This window comes from Rhamphochromis longiceps, linkage group LG6 (assembly GCF_057381845.1).
Source record: "Rhamphochromis longiceps isolate RC_006_pf linkage group LG6, R_longiceps_female_GT1.1, whole genome shotgun sequence".
Lineage (NCBI taxonomy): Eukaryota > Metazoa > Chordata > Actinopteri > Cichliformes > Cichlidae > Rhamphochromis > Rhamphochromis longiceps.
Window position 1 is genome coordinate 21141287 of NC_140562.1, and position 20376 is coordinate 21161662.

The 20376-nt window shown below is 38.0% G+C and overlaps 2 protein-coding genes across 4 annotated transcripts in view; one reads left to right on the forward strand and one right to left on the reverse strand.

The window, feature by feature from the left end:
* Window positions 1–7521, forward strand: part of inpp4b (inositol polyphosphate-4-phosphatase type II B) — a 190901-nt gene extending 183380 nt beyond the window's left edge. The window contains exon 22 of the mRNA XM_085409654.1: window positions 5095–7521. Within this exon, the coding sequence (XP_085265780.1) occupies window positions 5095–5227 (133 nt within the window). The 3' untranslated portion in view covers window positions 5228–7521. The remainder of the gene's footprint in view (window positions 1–5094) is intronic.
* Window positions 7522–10105: 2584 nt separating this feature from the next.
* On the reverse strand, window positions 10106–20000 carry il15 (interleukin 15). 3 transcript variants are annotated; one of them, XM_085409663.1, is made up of 7 exons: window positions 19945–20000; window positions 18951–19035; window positions 15209–15291; window positions 12880–12967; window positions 11578–11622; window positions 10784–10915; window positions 10106–10608 (listed from the first exon to the last, which is right to left on the reverse strand). In XM_085409663.1, exons 2-7 carry the CDS (start codon window positions 19005–19007, stop codon window positions 10513–10515), a joined length of 501 nt encoding a protein of 166 aa, XP_085265789.1. In that variant the 5' UTR covers window positions 19008–19035; window positions 19945–20000; the 3' UTR covers window positions 10106–10512. The 3 variants fall into 3 exon arrangements, with proteins under 3 accessions (XP_085265789.1, XP_085265790.1, XP_085265788.1); XM_085409664.1 differs by lacking the exons at window positions 18951–19035; window positions 19945–20000 and adding an exon at window positions 18756–18917; XM_085409662.1 differs by lacking the exons at window positions 18951–19035; window positions 19945–20000 and adding an exon at window positions 18439–18742.
* Between the last annotated feature and the right edge of the window lie 376 nt (window positions 20001–20376).

A 20376-nucleotide genomic window follows, 5' to 3' on the forward strand; every position in this document is an offset into this window, starting at 1 on the left:
TGACAAGAAAATGCCTTCCTGAGAGTTACATTAAGATCACACTAACTGCCAAAAGTATGATTATGAGACTGTTTCCCATGGCTCAAACCAGACTCCTTGTTTTTTTTTTTTAATCAACAGCAAGAATGCACAAGTCCATCCGTCAGTGTACTCTCTGACTACTCATGGTCATGAAAGGACATGTTACTTTCAGCAATGTGTTTTTGACTATATTTTTTTTTACACGTATGGCACAAATGTGGCGTAAGCACACATTTGTGCACACTCCCTTCTTTCCCAATCTCGTCTTTTCATTTGAAACGCTGTGGGGGTGAGGGCAGATTGAGCAAATCTCGAAAGCTAGATAACTTATTGAAATGCCAAATCATTTATTTTAGGAAAAGCAAATCTTTTTAGCAACATGTTACTGAAACATGCTGGCGATGTCAAACTTTGTATCGGCACATTATTTTTTGTTGTTTTTGTTTTTTTACAATTTACATTTTATATGTTTTCTGTATCAGCTGTTTGCCACAGTGGCTCAACTTATATATTTACTAAAACACGATATTATTTATCAGATCCAAGCATTTCATGCTATAAAAGCTAAACTGCCATCAAAGTAACTACTGAATGCCAGCTATAATATTTAATACAGCCACAGATGTACATCTGTTTGTGTTCTGCTTATTTCTATTGGAGTCTGTCCTGGGCCCACCTAATGATGCGCGTCTTCACCGGTACATTACTTCTTCTTTTGTTAATTTATGTTTTCCGTCTTTTTTGAGTGTTTTAATAATAACTTTCCATTTGATTTATTTCATACACAGCAGATTTTGAATACACAGACTAATCTTTTTTTCCTTGTCTTTTTAACTCTAACTAAAATATCATCAGTGACAATGTCTCGACGCATTTGTTTTGTTGAGTCATTGTCTATATACACATATAGTATATATTTACAAGGTTTCAGCATTGAGGTTGGTTTTGTATGGCCCTGGTCTTCTCCTGGGACTCGTGACAGTTTCAGAGTTAGACATACAAAGTGACCCTTGTGTGCATGGTCTGAGAGAAGAAAGAGAGAGAGGCTGTGCTGCTGCTGCTTTTACAAATCAACGTGATAGATTTTTGGATATTTCTCGCTCTTGTCCTGATCATCTGTATAGCTTCGTCATGAGTAATGAATTTGTTTTTTGATTCGGCCTACATGAGACAATAGACGTGTGACAGAGCGTGAGAGGTGTGTTTGAGTCTCTGGCTCAGTGTGTCAGAGATTGACAGCAGCCCTAACTTGAGACAATAAATATTTTAGAAGCACTTACTGACTCACCAACCTGAGTTTACATCTGAAGCCGGTATTGTGTGGCCCGTATTTACGTACTGTTGTAAATGACTTGTTGGCCTGTGATCTGTGAAACATATCTCAAATATATCTGCATGTGAAGTCATTTTGATGCACAAGCAACATTCCTGTCACAAGGTAGAATTAACTTTTTTAGAAAGCTTCTTACACCCATTGTTGAAGCGCTTAGCAGGTTAGCAGCCACCAATTTGTTCATCTGAGCTGAATGGAGCTCACTCAGTGGTTTACAGCTGCTGACAAACAGACACCTTTCCTTTAATAAACATTTGACTTATTTTTATTCTGGAGATCTGAGGCTAAGGAAAAAACATCTGGGGCTAGACAGCGAGGGCATTAGGCTGATTTCAGATTTTTCTTCACATTTTACAAAGACCACCAATATTACTATAAACAGTGTTTGTAGCTTTTAGAAGCTATACGTTACTATATGAACTAAAGCAGGGATGTCAAACACAAGGCCTGGAGGCCAGACTCCAATGGACAGCTTTGGAAAATGCGAAGGAGAACAGAAATTGACACACACACACACACACGGCACCATAGAAACTTATGTTATTCTTGTGTGTGATGACATAACTAGGGATGGGTATCGTTTAGGTTTTATCCGATACCAGTACCAAACCGGTACTTTTTAAACGGTGCCGGTGCTTAAACGGTGCTTGAACAGGTGCTTAAATAATGGAGAACACAAAATTGGTCCAAAAACCTCTCATGTTCAGCTGGTTTTTTGGAAAAAGATAACAATGTCAGCCTTTTCTGCAGCTATAGGGGATTTATGGCATCACTCTTGGATGGAAGCAGTGCTTAAACAATGGAAAAAACACAAACTTTGTCCAAAAACCTCTCATGTTTAGCTGTTTTCCACTTTTTCTTTGGTCATTTTAGCCTTTTTGGCCAGGGTGAAGGGAGCATCTGCCATCAAACAAGAAGACAGCCGCATGTAGCTATGATGATGTTTGCTAGTTCACCTTATGTGCATTAATGTAATAACGTGGTTAGCCTACTCAACGTAAATTACACACGAACAACATTAAGCTACTCACGCAGAGAAGCACGGCTGCTGCTGCCATCATCATCCGTCATCATTTCTGCTACACTGGCAGGGCTAGGGGCCAGGACTCCCCTCTTCGGGTTTTTGGGGGATGTTGCTAACTCCGGGTCCGATAACGGGCACCACACCCGCAGTAGATGTGCCCGGTGTGAGGTCTCGCAGCAAGCTATCAAATACGGCGCATTTCTCGGCTTTTAACAAAATGCTATACGTCGCCAGGTGTTTCATCAGATTCGAGGTGTTACCTCCTTTGCACAGTATCAGCTTAAAGCACTTGTTGCAGGCTGCTGAGTTTGCATCTTTTGCTGTGAAGTACAGCCAGACTTTGACCGCTTCGCCTTGGGCATTTTTAATCTGTAGCTCTGCTCTAAAAGAACGTACATACCTGGGCCCGCCTACTACGCTTGCAAAGGTAAAATGATTGCCCAGAATCCGAAGTGTATGACATCTCAGGGAAAAAAAAGCACCGAAATAAAGCACCAAAATCTGCGCTGCTTTTCGGTCTGGTTACTACCGTTTATGTCAGAACCGGATACAGGTACCCATCCCTAGTCATAACACACAAGAATAACAGATGGAACATTTTTTAAACATTAGAAACTCTTTTAAATATACAGACATATTAATCAAACAACAAAAACAAACATAAAAATTATTTTGAAAGATCTCTGGCATTTGTACAGTCTAAATAAACTGAAGACAGATGTCTTTGATAGCGTTTCTGTATATGTGGTGCACTGTTTGTGGGGCTGTGTGTTTTTGTTTCATCTACTGACATGTATTGTCTGCAGTGCATTGAGCTCTTCCTAACCCTGTGGGCATTTCTTAAGTAGTCATACTGTATATATATTGAAATACATACCTCTGCACACATACAGTAAGAGTTGAAATCATAACTGGGCGTAGCTCATGTTCCCACGGCTTCTCATGCACACATTTTTTTGTGCTTGCGGGACTGCAAGAATAAAAAATAAACCTTTTCCCAGATGTCTACATATGAGATGTACGGTTCATTGACCATTGACTCCTGAACTGTCGAGGTTCTTATTATTTTACTTAGAGAACTGTTTTTTATTGTGTTTTGCTTTTTGTTTTTTTGTTTTTTTGTTTTTTTTTTGGGGGGGGGGGGGGTTACTGGTAATTGATATCATAAGCCGTCATTCTCAAAGATCAGACAGTTGCCTTGCTTGCAGCGTTACTCTGTGCTTCTCTAGAAGTTGTGTAACTACTTGAACTAGGGGAGGCTAGCACAGTCCCAAAAGCTGTCCTCCAACGTGCCACAGACAGTGTCCTGCTTTTGGGTCTACATTTTTCTGACTTGTGTCTAATTTGGAATGGAACAAAATGTTTATAACTCACTGAAGGCAATGGGAGACTGGCGTAGATGGAAACTGTGCATAAGGTTAAGGCTGGCCAAGTGTTCCAGTTTGAGTATAGCAGAGACAGAGACAAACAGACATCAGAGTTTGTGTGTGGATCTGTGGAGTGGATGTGATGTACTGCGGAGCTTCAGATGGGAGGATTGAACACAGAACAGTTGATTTAAATGAGAAGGTAGCTCCACATGGGTCAAACGGTCATAGATCTGTTTGGTTAAGAGTCCTGCTGTTCTGTTAAAAATACATGTTTTTAATGGTTTATCTAGACCGCTTGGAAACTTGCCTTCTCCTTTTAGCATTACCCCGGTCAGACTCAATAATATTTCTCAATAGCCATTCAAAATTCTGGATTTGGACTGGTTGAGGGAGAGGATTAACTTTTAATAGTCAGGTGGTTTAACCACATACCTTTGACTTATACACTATATGTTGATCTAAATGAATACAAGGGTCAGTTTGGACAAAACAGCTGGGTGCTGATATATATAAGTATGAACCACCACCAACAGCAGCAACAAGCCATTCATGTTTGCTTTGAAATGCATTTGACTATTGCATGAAACTGGACTTGCAAATCAATGGGACAACAGAAAATGTCTCATCAGAATTGTTAAAAGCCTTCCTTGTTTTGCATGCCTTTAATTCCCACATGGAGAATGTATGAAAATGTGAATAATTAGCCCATCAAATGGCTTAGAAGTGAGATTTTCTGCATGTTTTCCCCTTGGTGACATTTTGTTTAGTATCCTATCCTGACTTCCAACTCACGAGTTTGGTTGGGCAATTAATTCCCACAGGAGAAACTTAGCCGGTTGTGGAGGCCTGCACCAATAGACTGATCTCAATTGTGCTCAATATGTATTTCACTAACCACGACACTCTCTTGTATTGTTTCACAGCTGTGTGAAAAATCTTCAGTTTCATTTACATCTCTCTGAGAACCATTTATCCAAGAATACTTGTAAGAACTATTCGCCCCACAGCAGGTTGCTCTGCAGGTTTGATTTGACACACTAAATTCCCCTCCTGACATAAACCCTTGAGGGATTTGTGTCTCTAGCAAGAACTGAACCAGGAACCTTTCACTTACAAACTAATGTGCAAACAACAACACTACGGATCCCATATTTACTGCATAGTTTTGTGCTTTCTTTATCCCAAAGCAGCCACAAAGTAGTGCACAAAATGTTCAGGTTCTTTTTTTTGTTTGTTTTTTGAAGGCGTGTATATCATTAATACCACAAACTTAATTTTAAACCTCACTCATGTTTACTTTTTTGTTCTCTTTTTTCCACCTTTCACCTTCATCACTTGATCATCAGAGAAGGATGTCGCATTGAGAATGTTCAAAAGAATATTAAATGCAGGAAATATGCCTTCAACATGCTGCAGCTGATGGCCTTTCCCAAGTGCTACCGACCACCAGAAGGGACTTACGGCAAAGTTGACTCTTGAGGAGAAAAGCCACGTACTGTAAAATTAGTCATTCAGTATTATTATTCTTTAGTAAATATTAAAGATCATAAATGATAGTATGTAAAATATGCTGTTAATAGGAAACACAGTTGCTGGAGGTGTGTGTGTGTGTGCGTGTGTGTGCGTGTGTGTGTGTGTGTGTGTGTGTGTAATGAGGGTACATTCATAGGCATTAAAAAAATTGGTCCATTTTAAAATAAATGCACTTTCCACCTCACCATACATTGGTCATAACTTAAGCAACATTAAGCAGAACAACTTGTGGGTAAGTCAAAGTCTTACATAATGTGCATATATCAGCGTATGAGAGAGATAACTAGCCTAAAAGAAGAGTTTTCAAGTGACTAGCTATTTTGTTTGTTTACGGTGACCATGCATTTGGACGTTCACTCGGTAAAAGTTAATATTTGGAAACGCTGACCTATGTTTGTAACAGCTCTTAAAGTTTCCGTAATCTTTGCGGACATCCACGTTCCCTGTGGTTTTTCTCCACAGGGAAAACTTTATTTGGATACGTGGGCCTTAAAAAGATAGTATGATGTTAAACAAAAAATGAACAACTTGTGCTGTTCTCAAGAAATCATATCAACATGTTTTTTGATGAAACACAGTATTCAGATTCAAGATTCTCAGTTGGTTTTTGACTGAAGTCTACAAATTTCCCTCTGCTTAACACTGTCCTCTAGCTTTGCACCCCAATGGCAATTTAGCCCATGTTTTATTCATGACATAACATAGAAAACATATCAAACATTTAAACTGAGACATTTTATCATTTCATCATAAAAATTGGTTGATTTTTGAAGGCAGCAACACATCTCAAAAAGTTGGGACAGGGCAACAAAAGGGTGGACAAGTAAGTGATACTAAAAGAAACAGCTGGGGGAATATTTTTCAACTAGTTAGGTTATCTGGCAACAGGGCGGCAACATGATGGGGTATAAAAAGAGCATCTTTGAGAGGCAGAGTTTGTCAAAAGTAAAGCTAGGCAGAGGTTCACTAAACTGCAAAGACCTGTGGCTGCAGATTATGAAGGAAAAAAATTCAGAACATCCAGAACATCCAAGAAATGCTGAAAGTTGTGTATTAAAAACTCTCATCAAAAGATTCCAAGACTCTGGACATACCTCAGAATCAATACTGAATGCTTGGGATCTCTTCAGGCCTTTAGATGGCACTGCATCACAAACAGCCACAATTCTGTGATGGAAATCGCTGAATGGGCTCGGGAACACTTCCGGAAATTATCGTCCGTGATCACAGTTCAGTATGCCATCCAAAAATTCAGGTTAAAGGTCTGTCATTCAACAAAGAAGTCAAATATGAACATGATTCAGAAACACCGCCACCTTCTGTCAGCCAATGCTCGTTCAAAATGGACAGAGGCACAGTGGAAAACTTCTTTTTGGAGAACATGGTCATCCTCCGGACTGAGGAGGAGAGTAAGCATCTGTATTGTTATCAATGCTCAGCTGCATGCCATCAGGATCTCTTTGATGTTCTGGAAATAGATCAGTAACTATGGAATTTGTGGCTTGCACATCTGGAAAGGGACCATCAATGCTCCAAGGTATATATGCAGGATTTAGACCAACATATGCTCCCGTCCAGACGTCTTTTTCTGGGAAGACCTTGCATATTTGAGTAAGGCAATGCTAAATCTCACAGTCAAGCTGTTCCAACAGCGTTGCTTCATAGTAAAAGAGTCTGGGTGCTGAACTGGTAGTCCCGATCATTTACCAGCTGAAGAAATATCATGAAAGAAAAAAATCTCACCAATACAGACCCAGGACTGTTGATGCTAGTTGCTAGAATCCTGTATCAGTCACGAAAAAGAGGATGCTACATAAACATGGCCCTGCCCCAACTCTTTGAGAAGTGTAGCTGCCATTGTAGTCAAAATGAACGAATATTTTTCTTAAAATACTAAATTTTCTCTTTTTTTTCAGCAGGAATGAAATATGGGCTTATGCGATTTGCACATCATTGCTTTTTTTTTTAATTTACATTTTTCAAAACATAAAATACGTTTCTGTTTTGGACCTGGGGTTGTACTATATTTAAACAACATGAAGGGCAGGGTAATGTTGAACAACTGAACGCAGTTTCTGAATGCTACGGAGTACATTTATATTATTTATTTTTCTTAAATGTTTTTTTTTTTTTTATTCTAAGGTTTGATACCTTGGGCTTTTATGCTCGTTTCAAATAATAAGTTGTATGTCATTTGACATTTAGAAATGTCTGTTTAAAATTAAAAAAAATTAAAAATGTTTTACTGCTGGTTGTGTAGTTTGTGTGAGTTTTCACATTTCTTTATATGTGACATGTCAGAATCTCTCAGGCTCTAGTCCAATGCAGAGTACATGTATTTCCCAGAAAGACATACTGAGTTGCACACGTCACAAATGAATAACTGCCCTCACACATCAGCTCTGCCAAAGTTGTATGAGGACACCGACAGCGTGTTTGTAAGACATCTGACACAGAAAATCCACTTTAACTCAGCCTGGAAACATTTGGAATGCAACTGTAACAAGCTTCAGTTGAAAGCTCTGGAAGGACTGCCAACTGGCAAACTGTACTTATCTGTTTTTGTTTTACCTTGGTTACACTTCCACACACAGTGGGACTCCTTTTAATTGCTCTTTGATTGATTGATTGTTAATTTATTTCAACATGTGAACAATATACAGGTACATTTAATACTCATTATGTACACATAAAGGCTGGTCTTAAACAGTGTTTACCCTCCGGCTCTGAGATGACTGCATGCATTTTGAGTTCAAAAAGAGGTTAAGTGAAGTGATCAGCCAGCACTATAGTCTGTATATAAAAGGCGGACACAGTCTGAATCCTACACTACGAAGCCAGATTTTGGCTTATCCATGTGACTTCAGGGTTAACCCTGGGTTTTCTGTACTAAATAGGTGGCTCACTTTTTGATGGGGTAAATCGCTGTGGTAACTTACGCTGTGAACATAATCTGCTCTGGAGCAAGTTACCAATTACAGATCGACAGGTAAGAAATCATCACTGCCGGCCAATCAATTCTCCATAAAATAGCGTCACCACTCCCGGAAGATCCCTCACATCCATGTACGTGAACAGTGGGGAGGCCTAAAGTGTTTCCTTAACTGTGGACTACTGAATGAACCGGAAACTGTGTGTCACTTTGCCACAGGAATGTCTTAATGTGGTGACTAAATGTCTATTGGTGTTCTACTTGAGTCTTGTTTTTTTCCACACCCCCGGAAACAGAGAGCACACATGAAGAATACCTATTCAGTCAATCACATTAATTTCCCTTTGACCTGCTACACACTGAAGCAATTTCCACATATCCTTTTATCAGCAGGGAAGGTAAGCTTTAAAGCTTAGATGTATCCAGTTTAAAGTTTTTAGAGCTCTAATCTTTAATATCACCAGTCCACTCACTTCAACTTAAAACTATTAAGTAGAATTACAATATTTATTGCATGCCCTAAAGCAACAGATTAACTGAAGATTTTTCTGTGGCATTCATCCCGTTATTTTCACAAGTTTTGAGTTTGTTTCGAGATTTATATCACTTTTGATAACATCACTGGTTTTGGTGGATGATTTTCTGTGGAAGAAGAGTCACATGATCTATGAAAGGCCCATGTGTGACTAACACCACCCCTTTCATGTGAAGCCACAGGGGTAACGCTGGGTTAATTTAATGACTTAATATAACCAGCTTCATGTGACCTTTTATCCTGATCTCCAATGTTAGGGTAAGTATCTAGATAACCGAACGATACCCTGGATGTGTTGAACTCTCCTTTTTAGGATAGGGCCCTGGCCTCTGAATTTTTAGCATTAGCATTTTGGTTGCAGCCGTGTTAGTTGGCAGAGCTTCCACTTAAACCAAATCCCACAAGTTTTCCATTAATATTGACAACTCCTCAATCTTTCCCTCCCCTCAGGTTAAGAGTGTGAGTGTCATCCTTGACAGAACTTTGTCGTTTCAGTCTCGTAATAGTCGCATCAACCAGTCCACCTACTTCCTCTTACGCAATATCAATCGTCTGTCCCTTCCTTACCAACCCCCATATCCTTGTTTATAGCCACGTCACTTCTGAGATCGATTATTGTAATTCTCTTCAGTCCTCCTAACAAGGCCCTTCGCAATCTCTGACTCCTCCAGAATTCTGCAGCCTGGATCATAACTCTCACACAGAGTTATGATCACTGGTCTTCAGCAGCTTCGCTGGCTGCCCGTAGATCAGAGCTTTCAGCCACTCTGCTCCCCAACTTTGAAATTCACTTCCTCATGAGATCACGAATACTGCCTCTCTTCCCTTATTCAAGTCAAAACCCATCTGTTTAAACTGACTTACTCTTTAAAAATTGATTCCAGTTGTTGACTCCAATGCTGTTCTTTTATGCTTTGAACAGGGACCTTGGGTTGTAGAAAGGCGCCATAAATAAAAAAAATGCACTACTCCCCCCCGATAGAAGTGGCTAGATTTGGATACCACAGTGGCGTTAAGCTATGAGCTAATGCTGGCAAGCTTGGTTTGCATGCTACACACAAACTTTGTAGACAGCCTGCAGTTGGCAGATAAGCTGCCCTTGTATACAGAATGTTAATGGCAGTTTTCCTGTCTGAGTATCTACTAAAGACTCTTGCCACTTGCACGATAAATGCTCCATCTCTGATGCTGACCCGGAATCGAACAAAATTAAATAGAACAGTTTGTGTATCAGATACAATCTCCCATGTATTCAACAGTACGTGAAGTAACAGTTGAGAGTTTGTTTTAACATGTAATGTAAAAAAGAAATAAAGTTTACAAAAGACTTTCAAGCCGCACATGTAGCAGCCAGAGAGGAAAATGCAGAACTGAAGACCTCACAGACAAAACACTGGAGTAAGCATATACTGAACGTACTCAGATACTAGAGTCCATTAGGTGTATCAGTACATTTTATTCAGTAGTGTATATCAGAATCAGAATACTTTATTGATCCCTGGGGGAAATTATTTAGCAGTGTGATAACATTATGTATATACAGTATAGCTAAAAGCTGTGGCACTGACAGCATATTTAAAAACAAATAGGCCAGATGTGTAGCACTGACATGCCATGCTACATTTAGTGTCATCAGCCTATAGCATAAAATACATCTTTAATTTATTATTACGTATGGTAGCAACATAAGCGATAAAAACAGTTATTTACAAATCTACACAAATGCACAGTAGTAGTTTACAGTATTTACATCATTATATAATATTATGTAGAGTTGAGATTTTCCAAAAGGTCCATTAGTCTGTCCATAAATGTTGTAATATTTTGAAGCGTGTACGTTTCACATGCTGGACACAGATCCTAACAGGAGACAAAAATTAAAGATTTGTTTTTCCTCAAATGAATACAAACAATTACAACTGAAAGCTAAAGAAAGGTAATAAGCTTCAGCAGTGGTTATGTGAAAAAAATCTTTTTGATTGTACATTTAAGCAAAGACTCTTAAATGTATCCTTTTAGAAGAAGTCAAACTTACATTTTTTGTTGTTTGCAGATTATAATTGAAATCACGGACACATTCCTGTGAACCACGCCCAATTTCTTCCTCATCAAGGACCATTATCAACTCCAACATGTAACATTTCAGCACCATCTTTTTACAGAAATCCTGGAAACACAAGAAAATTTCTTAGCATTTCCTGAAAATGTTCTACGAGTTACATTTCTAAGGAATAAAATAAATAAAATTACTTTATCATGACAAGCTTTAGAATAATAATAATAATAATAATAATAATAATAATAATTATTATTATTATTATTATTATTATTATAAATAATGCCAAACACCAAAATTAAAAATGTACTAAACACTCCCTTCTCAAGATGATACCAGAGGCCCATATTACGAAGCAGGAATCAGATTATCCAGGTAATCAAGGTTAATTCTGTTTTCTGTACCATACATCACCATGGTAACAGCCAAACTTGCTCCATGGGTATGTTGAATTCATAATACAGGGCCCAGAGTACGCTGTACAAAACATTCCAACAAAGAACATGTTGCCTTCTACATGCTTTGGATGGCTGTTGTGTTGGTTGGCTATCTGAATACAGGTATGTTTACCAAGGAGGAAACAGAAGCATGGGCATGGTGTTAGTGCCTTTTATAGCACTCCGTAAACTGAATGTGTGATTCCTTTTGTTTAGTCTTTGGAGTGGAGGTTAAAGAGACCTCCAGGATTTGGACATACACGCAACACTTGTTAGCACTTTGTAATCGATTCACACGATGATTAGAAATCAAAACTGAACTTTTTAAAAACTTACTGGAAAGTCTTCAATTCCTGGAGCGTAGAGCATAGCATCAGATTTCTGACAAGAAATTAAAAACAAATAAACATTTTCATTTGTCTCACCAGATGTGCTTCTCACAACCAACCAGGTTAATATATATAAGAAATTGGTGGAATTAAAAAAAAAAACAAAACACACCCTTCTAGTCCCTAGGGATGTTTGACCACCAAATTTTAACTAGTTCAAGTGAACATTTGTGCCAAAGTTTTAGAAATTCCTTCTAAGCTCTTACGTTCACTTGTTAATGAGAATGGGATTGATTGATGGACAAACAACCAGAAATTTCATCAGTCACTTCCTTAGGTACACCTATTCAGCTACTCATTAAAACGCAGATATCAAAATCATGTAATTACATTGTCAGCACATCTAAATGCATTGTTGCTGCAAAGACAAACTACTAATCTGAGACTTTTCTGTCACAAAGGTCTGCAGATCACATACATAATCTGCTCCTATTGCGCTTACTGCTCTTGCACTTCTGATTAGATGCAAACTGCATTTTGTTACCCTGTATTAATACATGTGTAATTACAATAAAGTTTACTCCTAATCATGGTGTGAGAAAGAAAACATCCAGTGAGTGGCAGTTCTCTGGGTGAAGAGTATGAGAGCAAAGCAAGATAACCAGATTGCTTCAAACTGTTAAAGCAACAGTAGCTCATATCACCAGTCATTACAAGGAAGTTATGCAAAAGAGAATTTCTGAACCTACAACACATCAAACCTTGACACAGATGGGCAACAGCAGCAGAAGACTACACCGAGCGCCCTGCCTATCAGCTAAGAACACAAAACTGAAACTCCAGTTACTACACCATCATAAAATTGGGCAATAAAAGATCTGATGACATTCAGCTGGAAGAGTCAACATTTGGTCTAAATGATATGAAAGCATAGATCCATCCTGTTTTGTGTCAGTGTTCAGGCTGGCGGTGTAATGCGGTGGGAAACTTTTTCCTTAACACATTTCAGGTCTGTTAGCATCAGCTGATCATCGTTTCTGCCTATATCCATAAATAATGACGTAACCAGTGACTGTATAATGAATAAAGGCTCCAGACTGTTGCCAGTGTAGAGGTAAACTGTCCACTATCCATTAGTTCTGACATAACTAGAGCTACAATTTGCTGCTATATAAATAAAACAGACTTTTTTTTTTTTTATTGTTTTAAGTCAGCATCAGTGAACAAATGTATGTCGTTTTTAAATGTCATACAAATTTTTAACAATAAAAACTCAATGTTACCAAAGAGTTAAAATGAAACCACTCACCTTCACATTATGAATCAGATCATTCAAACATATCCGTAGATCCCCTGCTTCATTCACAGAATTGGCACATGTAGGCGTACTCAAGAGGCTGTAAGAATGAAAATACAATTAGAAAGAAACAATTATGGCAATATGGAGTTTTGTTGGGTGCAACTGATTTGCTGCACCTAGCTGCTACTGGGGAAAGCAATATGGGTATTTAAATGTAATAATATAGTAAAAGTGATTGAAATGCAGTTTAAATTTAATAAACTAACACAGTTGAAGTTTAGACATTGAAATATAAATGTGTCAAACTTCCAAAGTCCAGTACTTTTGTCATACTGCACACCATCAGCTCAGTCACGGAGTGCATTTTGCAGAAATTAACACTATACAGTCATTCAGTCACTGCAAAAAGAGAGTAAACCCCCATCAATTCTAAGGTATTACGACTTTTTTTTTGTTTGTTTTTTTTTTAAATATAGCCTTTACTATGTTGTAAAGTTAAGCAATTATAGCCTGAGATAAACATCACATGGCATATTATGGTTTCATTTGACAAAAACCTAAACCAAAATACAGAAGCAGTGTCGCACGCGCACACACACCTCAATAGCTAGCAGAATTGCCTTTAGCAGTAGTAGCTTGAAGCTGGAGAGTTACTGGCCTGCTCTTTACTGCGCTGCTTTTACTTAATCGGCCTTGTGGATATTCGATCTATGCAGTGATCCCTTTTGTTTTGGGGGGTTTTTTTGTGTTTTTTTTTTTTTAAAGAAAAGAGACATTTTCCCTACGACCCTTCACAAAAACAAAACATTTCTACTTGTACTGTGATGAACTCTGGCCCGCTCTTCAGAGTCTGGCATGTGGGTCCTGGACTGTATTATTGTAATACCACCGTTCTTGGAAAGGCACTTGCATTGTGTTAACACTGGAGACCAGGGCCCCATACCAGGAATCAGGTCCGGCTAACAATTAGTGTGATGAAAGGTAAACTCTTGCTTTTCTGTTCCAGGAAGCTTCAACCTCAACCTAGTTACCATGGTAACACATTCTGTGGACAGCTATTTGACATGCCAGTTTATTTCCTCATTCATAAAGTCACAGCTTAGAGCAAAGCAAATCAAACTTCTATATGTTACAAACACTGAAATATATAACAGTTAGCATTTTAGCAGTTCACATATTCCAGTTAAAATAACCACTTTTACAGTCATTCATTCACTCATCATTTTCTGATAAGGGAGACTGCAATTACGTCACAGACCTATTATTAGCTCAGAGTAAAATCTATAGTCGCCATCTTTTGAACTCAGTGAATCAGTTCCTCCAAAACATTTACTGTACATTGCTGTAGCAATCAGTATTTAAATGAAGGTCATCTGTGTAACGCTTTAAAACATAACACACTGATCAATTATTTGGCATGTTGTAATTGGACTTGAGTCTTGGTCTTGAGAGGACGTGAATAATTTGAAGATGAGGCTGAAATGACTTTAACCTATTCCCTCAGTGAATCAGTGGGCAGCCAAAAATCACGCCTGGGGAGGGACGGTACCTTGCTCAGGGGTACCTCAGGGTAGCCATTCAGTGGATTCGAACCCCCGACCTTCCGATCATGGGGCGACCACACTACCTACCGAGCTGCAGACAGTCATGCAACAGCACAACATTTCATGTTGAAGTCTTTTCACAGATCAGTCGGTAAATGACCTTTTTAAAAGCTTTGCCAGAAACCAAAACTCTAATTCTGAACTTCGACTTTTCAACTGGAAAACTTTGTTGTTTACCTCAGGTTATATTGACCCGATACTAAGCCCTGATGAGAAACAGATGACTTATATCCTTATGTAAGACATTAGAATTAAGAGGATGTACTTATCTGTTTATTTGTAGGAATTTTAAAAAGGTTAGGCTTTCAATATTATTTTGCTGTTTTACATTTCTTTTTATTTTACTCAATATAAGGTTTATGCCAGGCCTGTCCTAAATTAACAGTACTGACAATTTCTGATTTTTTATGATTCTGTGATGATTAATCCACCAGTATGTGCAAGCTATTTAATCCAAATGAATACTATCATTATTGGCATTGTTCATAAATATTCAAGTTTACAGTTTTGCAAAAGGAAAAAAGCAGAAACAAAATCGAAAATCACATAAATTTTCTTATTAAAATGCCAAATGACAGCTATTTACTTGCACTCCATAATTTTTTGACAGACTTACTAAATTATTTGTGTTTTCTTGTTTTTAAATAACAGGTGATCTAATAAATCTACTAAGCACAGTACACTCATAAGAAAAACAAAACACAAAACACAACACACACACACTATATGCCTACCTCAGAACTAACAAACAAAGCCACACCTGAGTTTTGTGGCTCTCTCGGCACACCTTACAGGTCAGCTGGATCTGGAAACCCCTCTAGAAATTGTACAGGAAAACATTAGATCATCATCATCATCATCATCTACATCTTTTAGGTCACCATTTTAAAATTGTAATATAATGGGTGATAAATATGCAATTAAAGTCATTGAAATTTAACAGAAATATGTCAAGCCATCTTTGTGTAACACTGTGGTAAATAATTTCCACTTCTATGGCTGAATAGCAATAACAGATACATAACCATTTTCTCTGAAGTTTGCACATTTCTGTATTCTGTCAGTCTTTTGTGACCATTTGCTCATCTGCTACAGGCTGTGCTCCTATATTTTTAAGCCAACTCTGTTCTCTTCTTCTATTTTCTGCATCTACTAAAACAACAGAATGAGTATGAAATATTAACTGAAACTCAAATAGTAATTTTTTTATAGTGTATTCAAGCTGTTGTCCTGCACTGCTAGAAATACTACCCCGTGCCCACCCACAGTCACCGCACTCCGTAATCATCATACACAAACGAGGTGCAACTCAAAGTGCAGAAAGTCAACCTGCTTTCATCGGGCAGAACTCACAACTTGCATGTAGTGTAAATAACAGCTACAGTTTCACTTTAGAGGTTAAATGCTTTGCAATTCCCTCAAAAAAAAAAAAAAAAAAAAAAAAAAACCCACAACAAAAAACACAACAACAGCAACAAAAAAAAAAAACCAAAAAACAAAAACGTACCCGTCTTCCTGTGGCTAACTCTCACCAGAGTTACCCAGCTGGAGTTCTTTGGCTAATCCAGACACTATTTTTTCCCAGCAATATTTACCAGTCCCTCTTGGAGGAAACTAAGGCACTCCACAGCCAAATGGACTACAATGCATTACAAGCTCTAACAGCTGGGTGTGCCCAGAAAACCTCTAAAGGGAGGCAACCCACACTCATTAGAAACCTACATTATTTCAGTTGCACTCCATTTTTATTCCAGATGTACAAGCTGAGGTCCTCACACTACCACCAATATGCAATTTATACAGTGCTTTTAAAAAAAAATAAAAAAGATTAAGACATCATCCAATGTAAAGCTTATACCACGGCTGCTCTAAAATAATTAGCAAAAGACAGTTAATCCACCAGCAAGGCCAAGCTCTTTAATCAAATTATTTTAATGCTAAAAATGTTAAAATTTGCTGTTTTACAGATAGGCAGAAAAAAAAAATCAAAATTAAACTGTTTTACTTAAGATGCCAAATTAGTTATTTACTTGAGGTCCAGTACCCAAATTTGGCTATTTAAAATAAATTTAGATTTTGTTGTTAATTGTTTAATAAAATTTCTTTAAACATTTTTTGGACAGATTTCTAAAATATTTCCTTTTTTTATTTTAAATGACAGTTTATATAATAAATTAGTTAAGGACTGCATTTCTGCATTAAAGCTACACCCGAGGCACAAAATAACCAGTATATTCAAAACTAACATGTCACTGGAATCACACTACAATTTACAATTTTCAGTAATGCAGTAACTAAAGCTGTAAATGCACCAAATTCAGTAGCCACATTACAGCTACAGTTACGTCATTATCTGCATGATAGATGGGGTGGGGGGGGGATTTACAGAAATATATACATCTTAAATGGGTCTTGCTATAATCAGCTAGTGTGCAAACAAACAAAGTGCAAACACTGCAAAAAGAGGCTGTTGCTAACACAGCATCGGCTCTTTCCAAGCATCCATAGACAACATCCTAACAAAAAGTTAGGCCAGAACCCAAAGTGATGCTAAAGCTAAGTGTATGCTGACCCCAGCACAGCAGCCAGAGCCTGATCTTCAACAGATAACAAAGGCAGCGATGGCTAGTCAGGCTTGTAACATTGCATCACCCATTTCCAGTTGTTTCTACAGTAGAATTACTGCGGCTTTGCATCTCTTTGGCCTGGTTTTTAATTTGCTTTCTGTTCCGTCTTGTGTTCAATCTCAACTAAACTAAAACAAAGTTTGTGCGGGCCTTTAAGCTTTGTCCCACACACAAACAGGGATTTGTGTTGAGTATCAGGACTGAAGGGGAAGATAAATACTGTTAGATAACATGTCTTACAATGAATTTTACATCTTTTTACAGAGCAACAAAGTAGTAATGTTACAAATTACTTTTTCCCCACCAAGCAATGAAGTATTGAGTATTGAGTGCTGCATTACTTTTAATAGTAATGAGTGGATTTTTTTTTTTTTTTGTCAACACCAAACTCAACATCCCATCAATGCCTAAAACAAATGCGACTGGCCCATGTAGTACCTGCGCATTTCCAGCTACTTCTTCTGCAGCCATTTTTCTAACAGACTGGAAGAGAACTGATCAACCTGAGGACATAAATCCCCTAGCAACTAGTGTTAGGGCTGCAGGATTGCAGAGCAAGTCCACCATGCACAACTCAAAATGCAGGCAACAGTGTCAGGCAACTATAAAAAAAAAAAAAAAAAAAAAGCTTTAGGCTGAACTTGGGCGATCGTGGTTCAAGAGTTGGGAGTTCACCTTGTAATCGGAAGGTTGCCGGTTCGAAGCGCTTTGGGGTCCTTAGGGACTAGAAAAGCGCTGTAAATACAGGCCATAAATCAGACACCTTAAGGGTACACCTCACTCAGACCAACAACACATGATCTTTGTCTGAAATCTCCATCGGGGCCAAAGCAGAGGATGCATGTTATCTAACATCCAATGTTTCAGCAGTTGTAGTATTATGAAGAATATTTAAACAGCATAGTGATGAAATGTACTTTTAGTTGTCTTCAATTCTGTTGCAGATGTACTTTTGTTTTCCATTTGTACTGTAGTAGTACTGAAGTTAAAGGGTGTTTTTTGTTTGTTTTGGGGTTTTTTTTTGTTTTGTTTTTTTTAAAGAATAGAACTATATTTTCAGTGTTACTATGAAACAGCCGCGTATCTTAAAAATTTACGGTAGCCTAGTGAGGTTAACATTTATCGATGGTACTCTTCAGCACTTACACTTGCTCTTCCAACAGGAGTTGGATGGATAATCACGACTAAATATTTCTTGAAGGTTGCGCTTCAACCGTGATAGTTTCTTGTTACTTGAAGCAGACCATCCTTCCTATAAATCATTCTTCAAGTTTACAAAACTATTACAGAGACTAAACTGGAGGCAAGACTAATAACCGGTAATCATTTCCTCGTACCTTTGCTCGAACCGTCAGCCGCGTACTACCAAGGACGCATTTATTTCCATACCCTGCAGTCTCGACGCAGTTTGGAGCAATGCTGACAAACAGCGTTGGACAGAATAAAAACGTAAACATTAAGTTAGGCAGAAACAAGAACGTGGTGGACGTGCACATGATTTGGCTCCATTCTCACTGACAGCTGTGCAGAAGCGTCTCCCCATATACACACAACCGGAAAGAGGGGCTGCCAAACTAGCTCGCATCTGACTAAATCGAAAGTGAAAGCAAGTGAGTGAAAGCGAGAGCATTACTTGTTTTTTAAACCAAATTACCATAATGGCACATAGTTCACCGACAGCAGCTGAAATGTATCCCGCGGGCCCACGTGGATCGCCCAGTAGACACACCTCCTATATATACGCATTTGATTAGCCTTCCAAATTGGGGACACGCCGTGTTTTCCTCCAGGTGATTAGCCGACAGTTTGGGTTAGACCTCTACTAGTAACGCACTAAAATGTAACTTACAGCTCGCTGATCTCGGTGACATGTGAGTTGAAAAAGGATCACCGGGAGCGCCGTCATCTGCGCAGTGACTGCGGTTGCCGTCGTCCTAGCCAGCGGAGCAGCAAGCAAAGATTACACTTTTGCACCTCATTTGTGATAATAAAGCTGGTTTGTCTCATTGGTCTGCAGCCAGTGTTATTAACACTTGTGGCGAGAGTGAGTACGGGTATGATTTCGCAGGCTGACTTGCACACGCCCTGTTCTGGTCGTGTTGAGACGTTCACTCCTCCTCCAAGTCGTCACTTTATCGGTTTCTTTTTTTTCTTTTCTGTTTCTTTTAATGCATGAGTCATCAGAAATACTTCACAGAAATGCACATTCAAGAGGGATTTTATTTAATTTTAAATTTTTATTTTTTTACACAAATGAGTCATTCCTACTATTCGGTGCCATTTCAGTGTGATCACTCTTCATCAAAAAATACAAAATTTTGAATTATTTTAACATTTCATCTAAAAGAGGGATTTTCAACCTATAAGAAAAATGTATTGGTCCAGCTAAGGATATTATATTATAATATTTTTTAAAATCAAAGTCTTTACCCATGACGTGCCAAATGTCCACCCTGTTACAGGACATTCAATTTTCTATTAATAACTGTTTTGAATACACAGTTATAGTAATATTTACATTTTCTAAAAGCTACAATGTCCCTTTTTAAAATCTGCAAGGAAATTTCATGTTACAGTGCATAGCAATAACAGGGGTGACGGTAACAGGGGGGAGATTTTATGCTAAACTTAGCCATTACTACTAGTATGATGAACAACAAGCTAGTACATGGTGACCACTAAGAACCATTTTTAACATGTTTATTAGCCATATTATAAAAATTACAAAAAAAAAATTGTTTCCACTATTAATAAGCGTAACAGGTTGGACGTGTTATGCTTTGCCACATTACAAAATCTTGCTAAAACATTGAAAAAAGGGTTGATTAAAGAGTGGTACTTACTCGTCTTCTTCTTGAAAGTTTTCCCTCCAAAATATGTTACATCCGGGAGTGTCATGTGACTAAAAGAATAATCAGGTGATGTGTTCTATGGAATTCTTATCAGAGTAACAGGGGTGACAGTTGATTCAGGGACACAACATTTTTTAAAGATTTTAAGTATTAAACATGCATTAATAATAAAAAAGAACATTTGATGAGGAACATTAGAAATAAGCCAATCCAGAAATGATGAAAAATCTAGATTTTTTTTTTTTTTTTTTTTTAAGTTATATTGTAACTGAAGTCGAGCAAGCATGACTGGGGACATAGTACTTTAGTGACTTGTGCTAAAATAAAAGTAATTTACTTTTAATGTATTTATCCTGTGTATATATCAATGTGTTCTATGGTAGAGGGGGGTTAAACATACAAGAAAATGGTTTAGAAATAAGC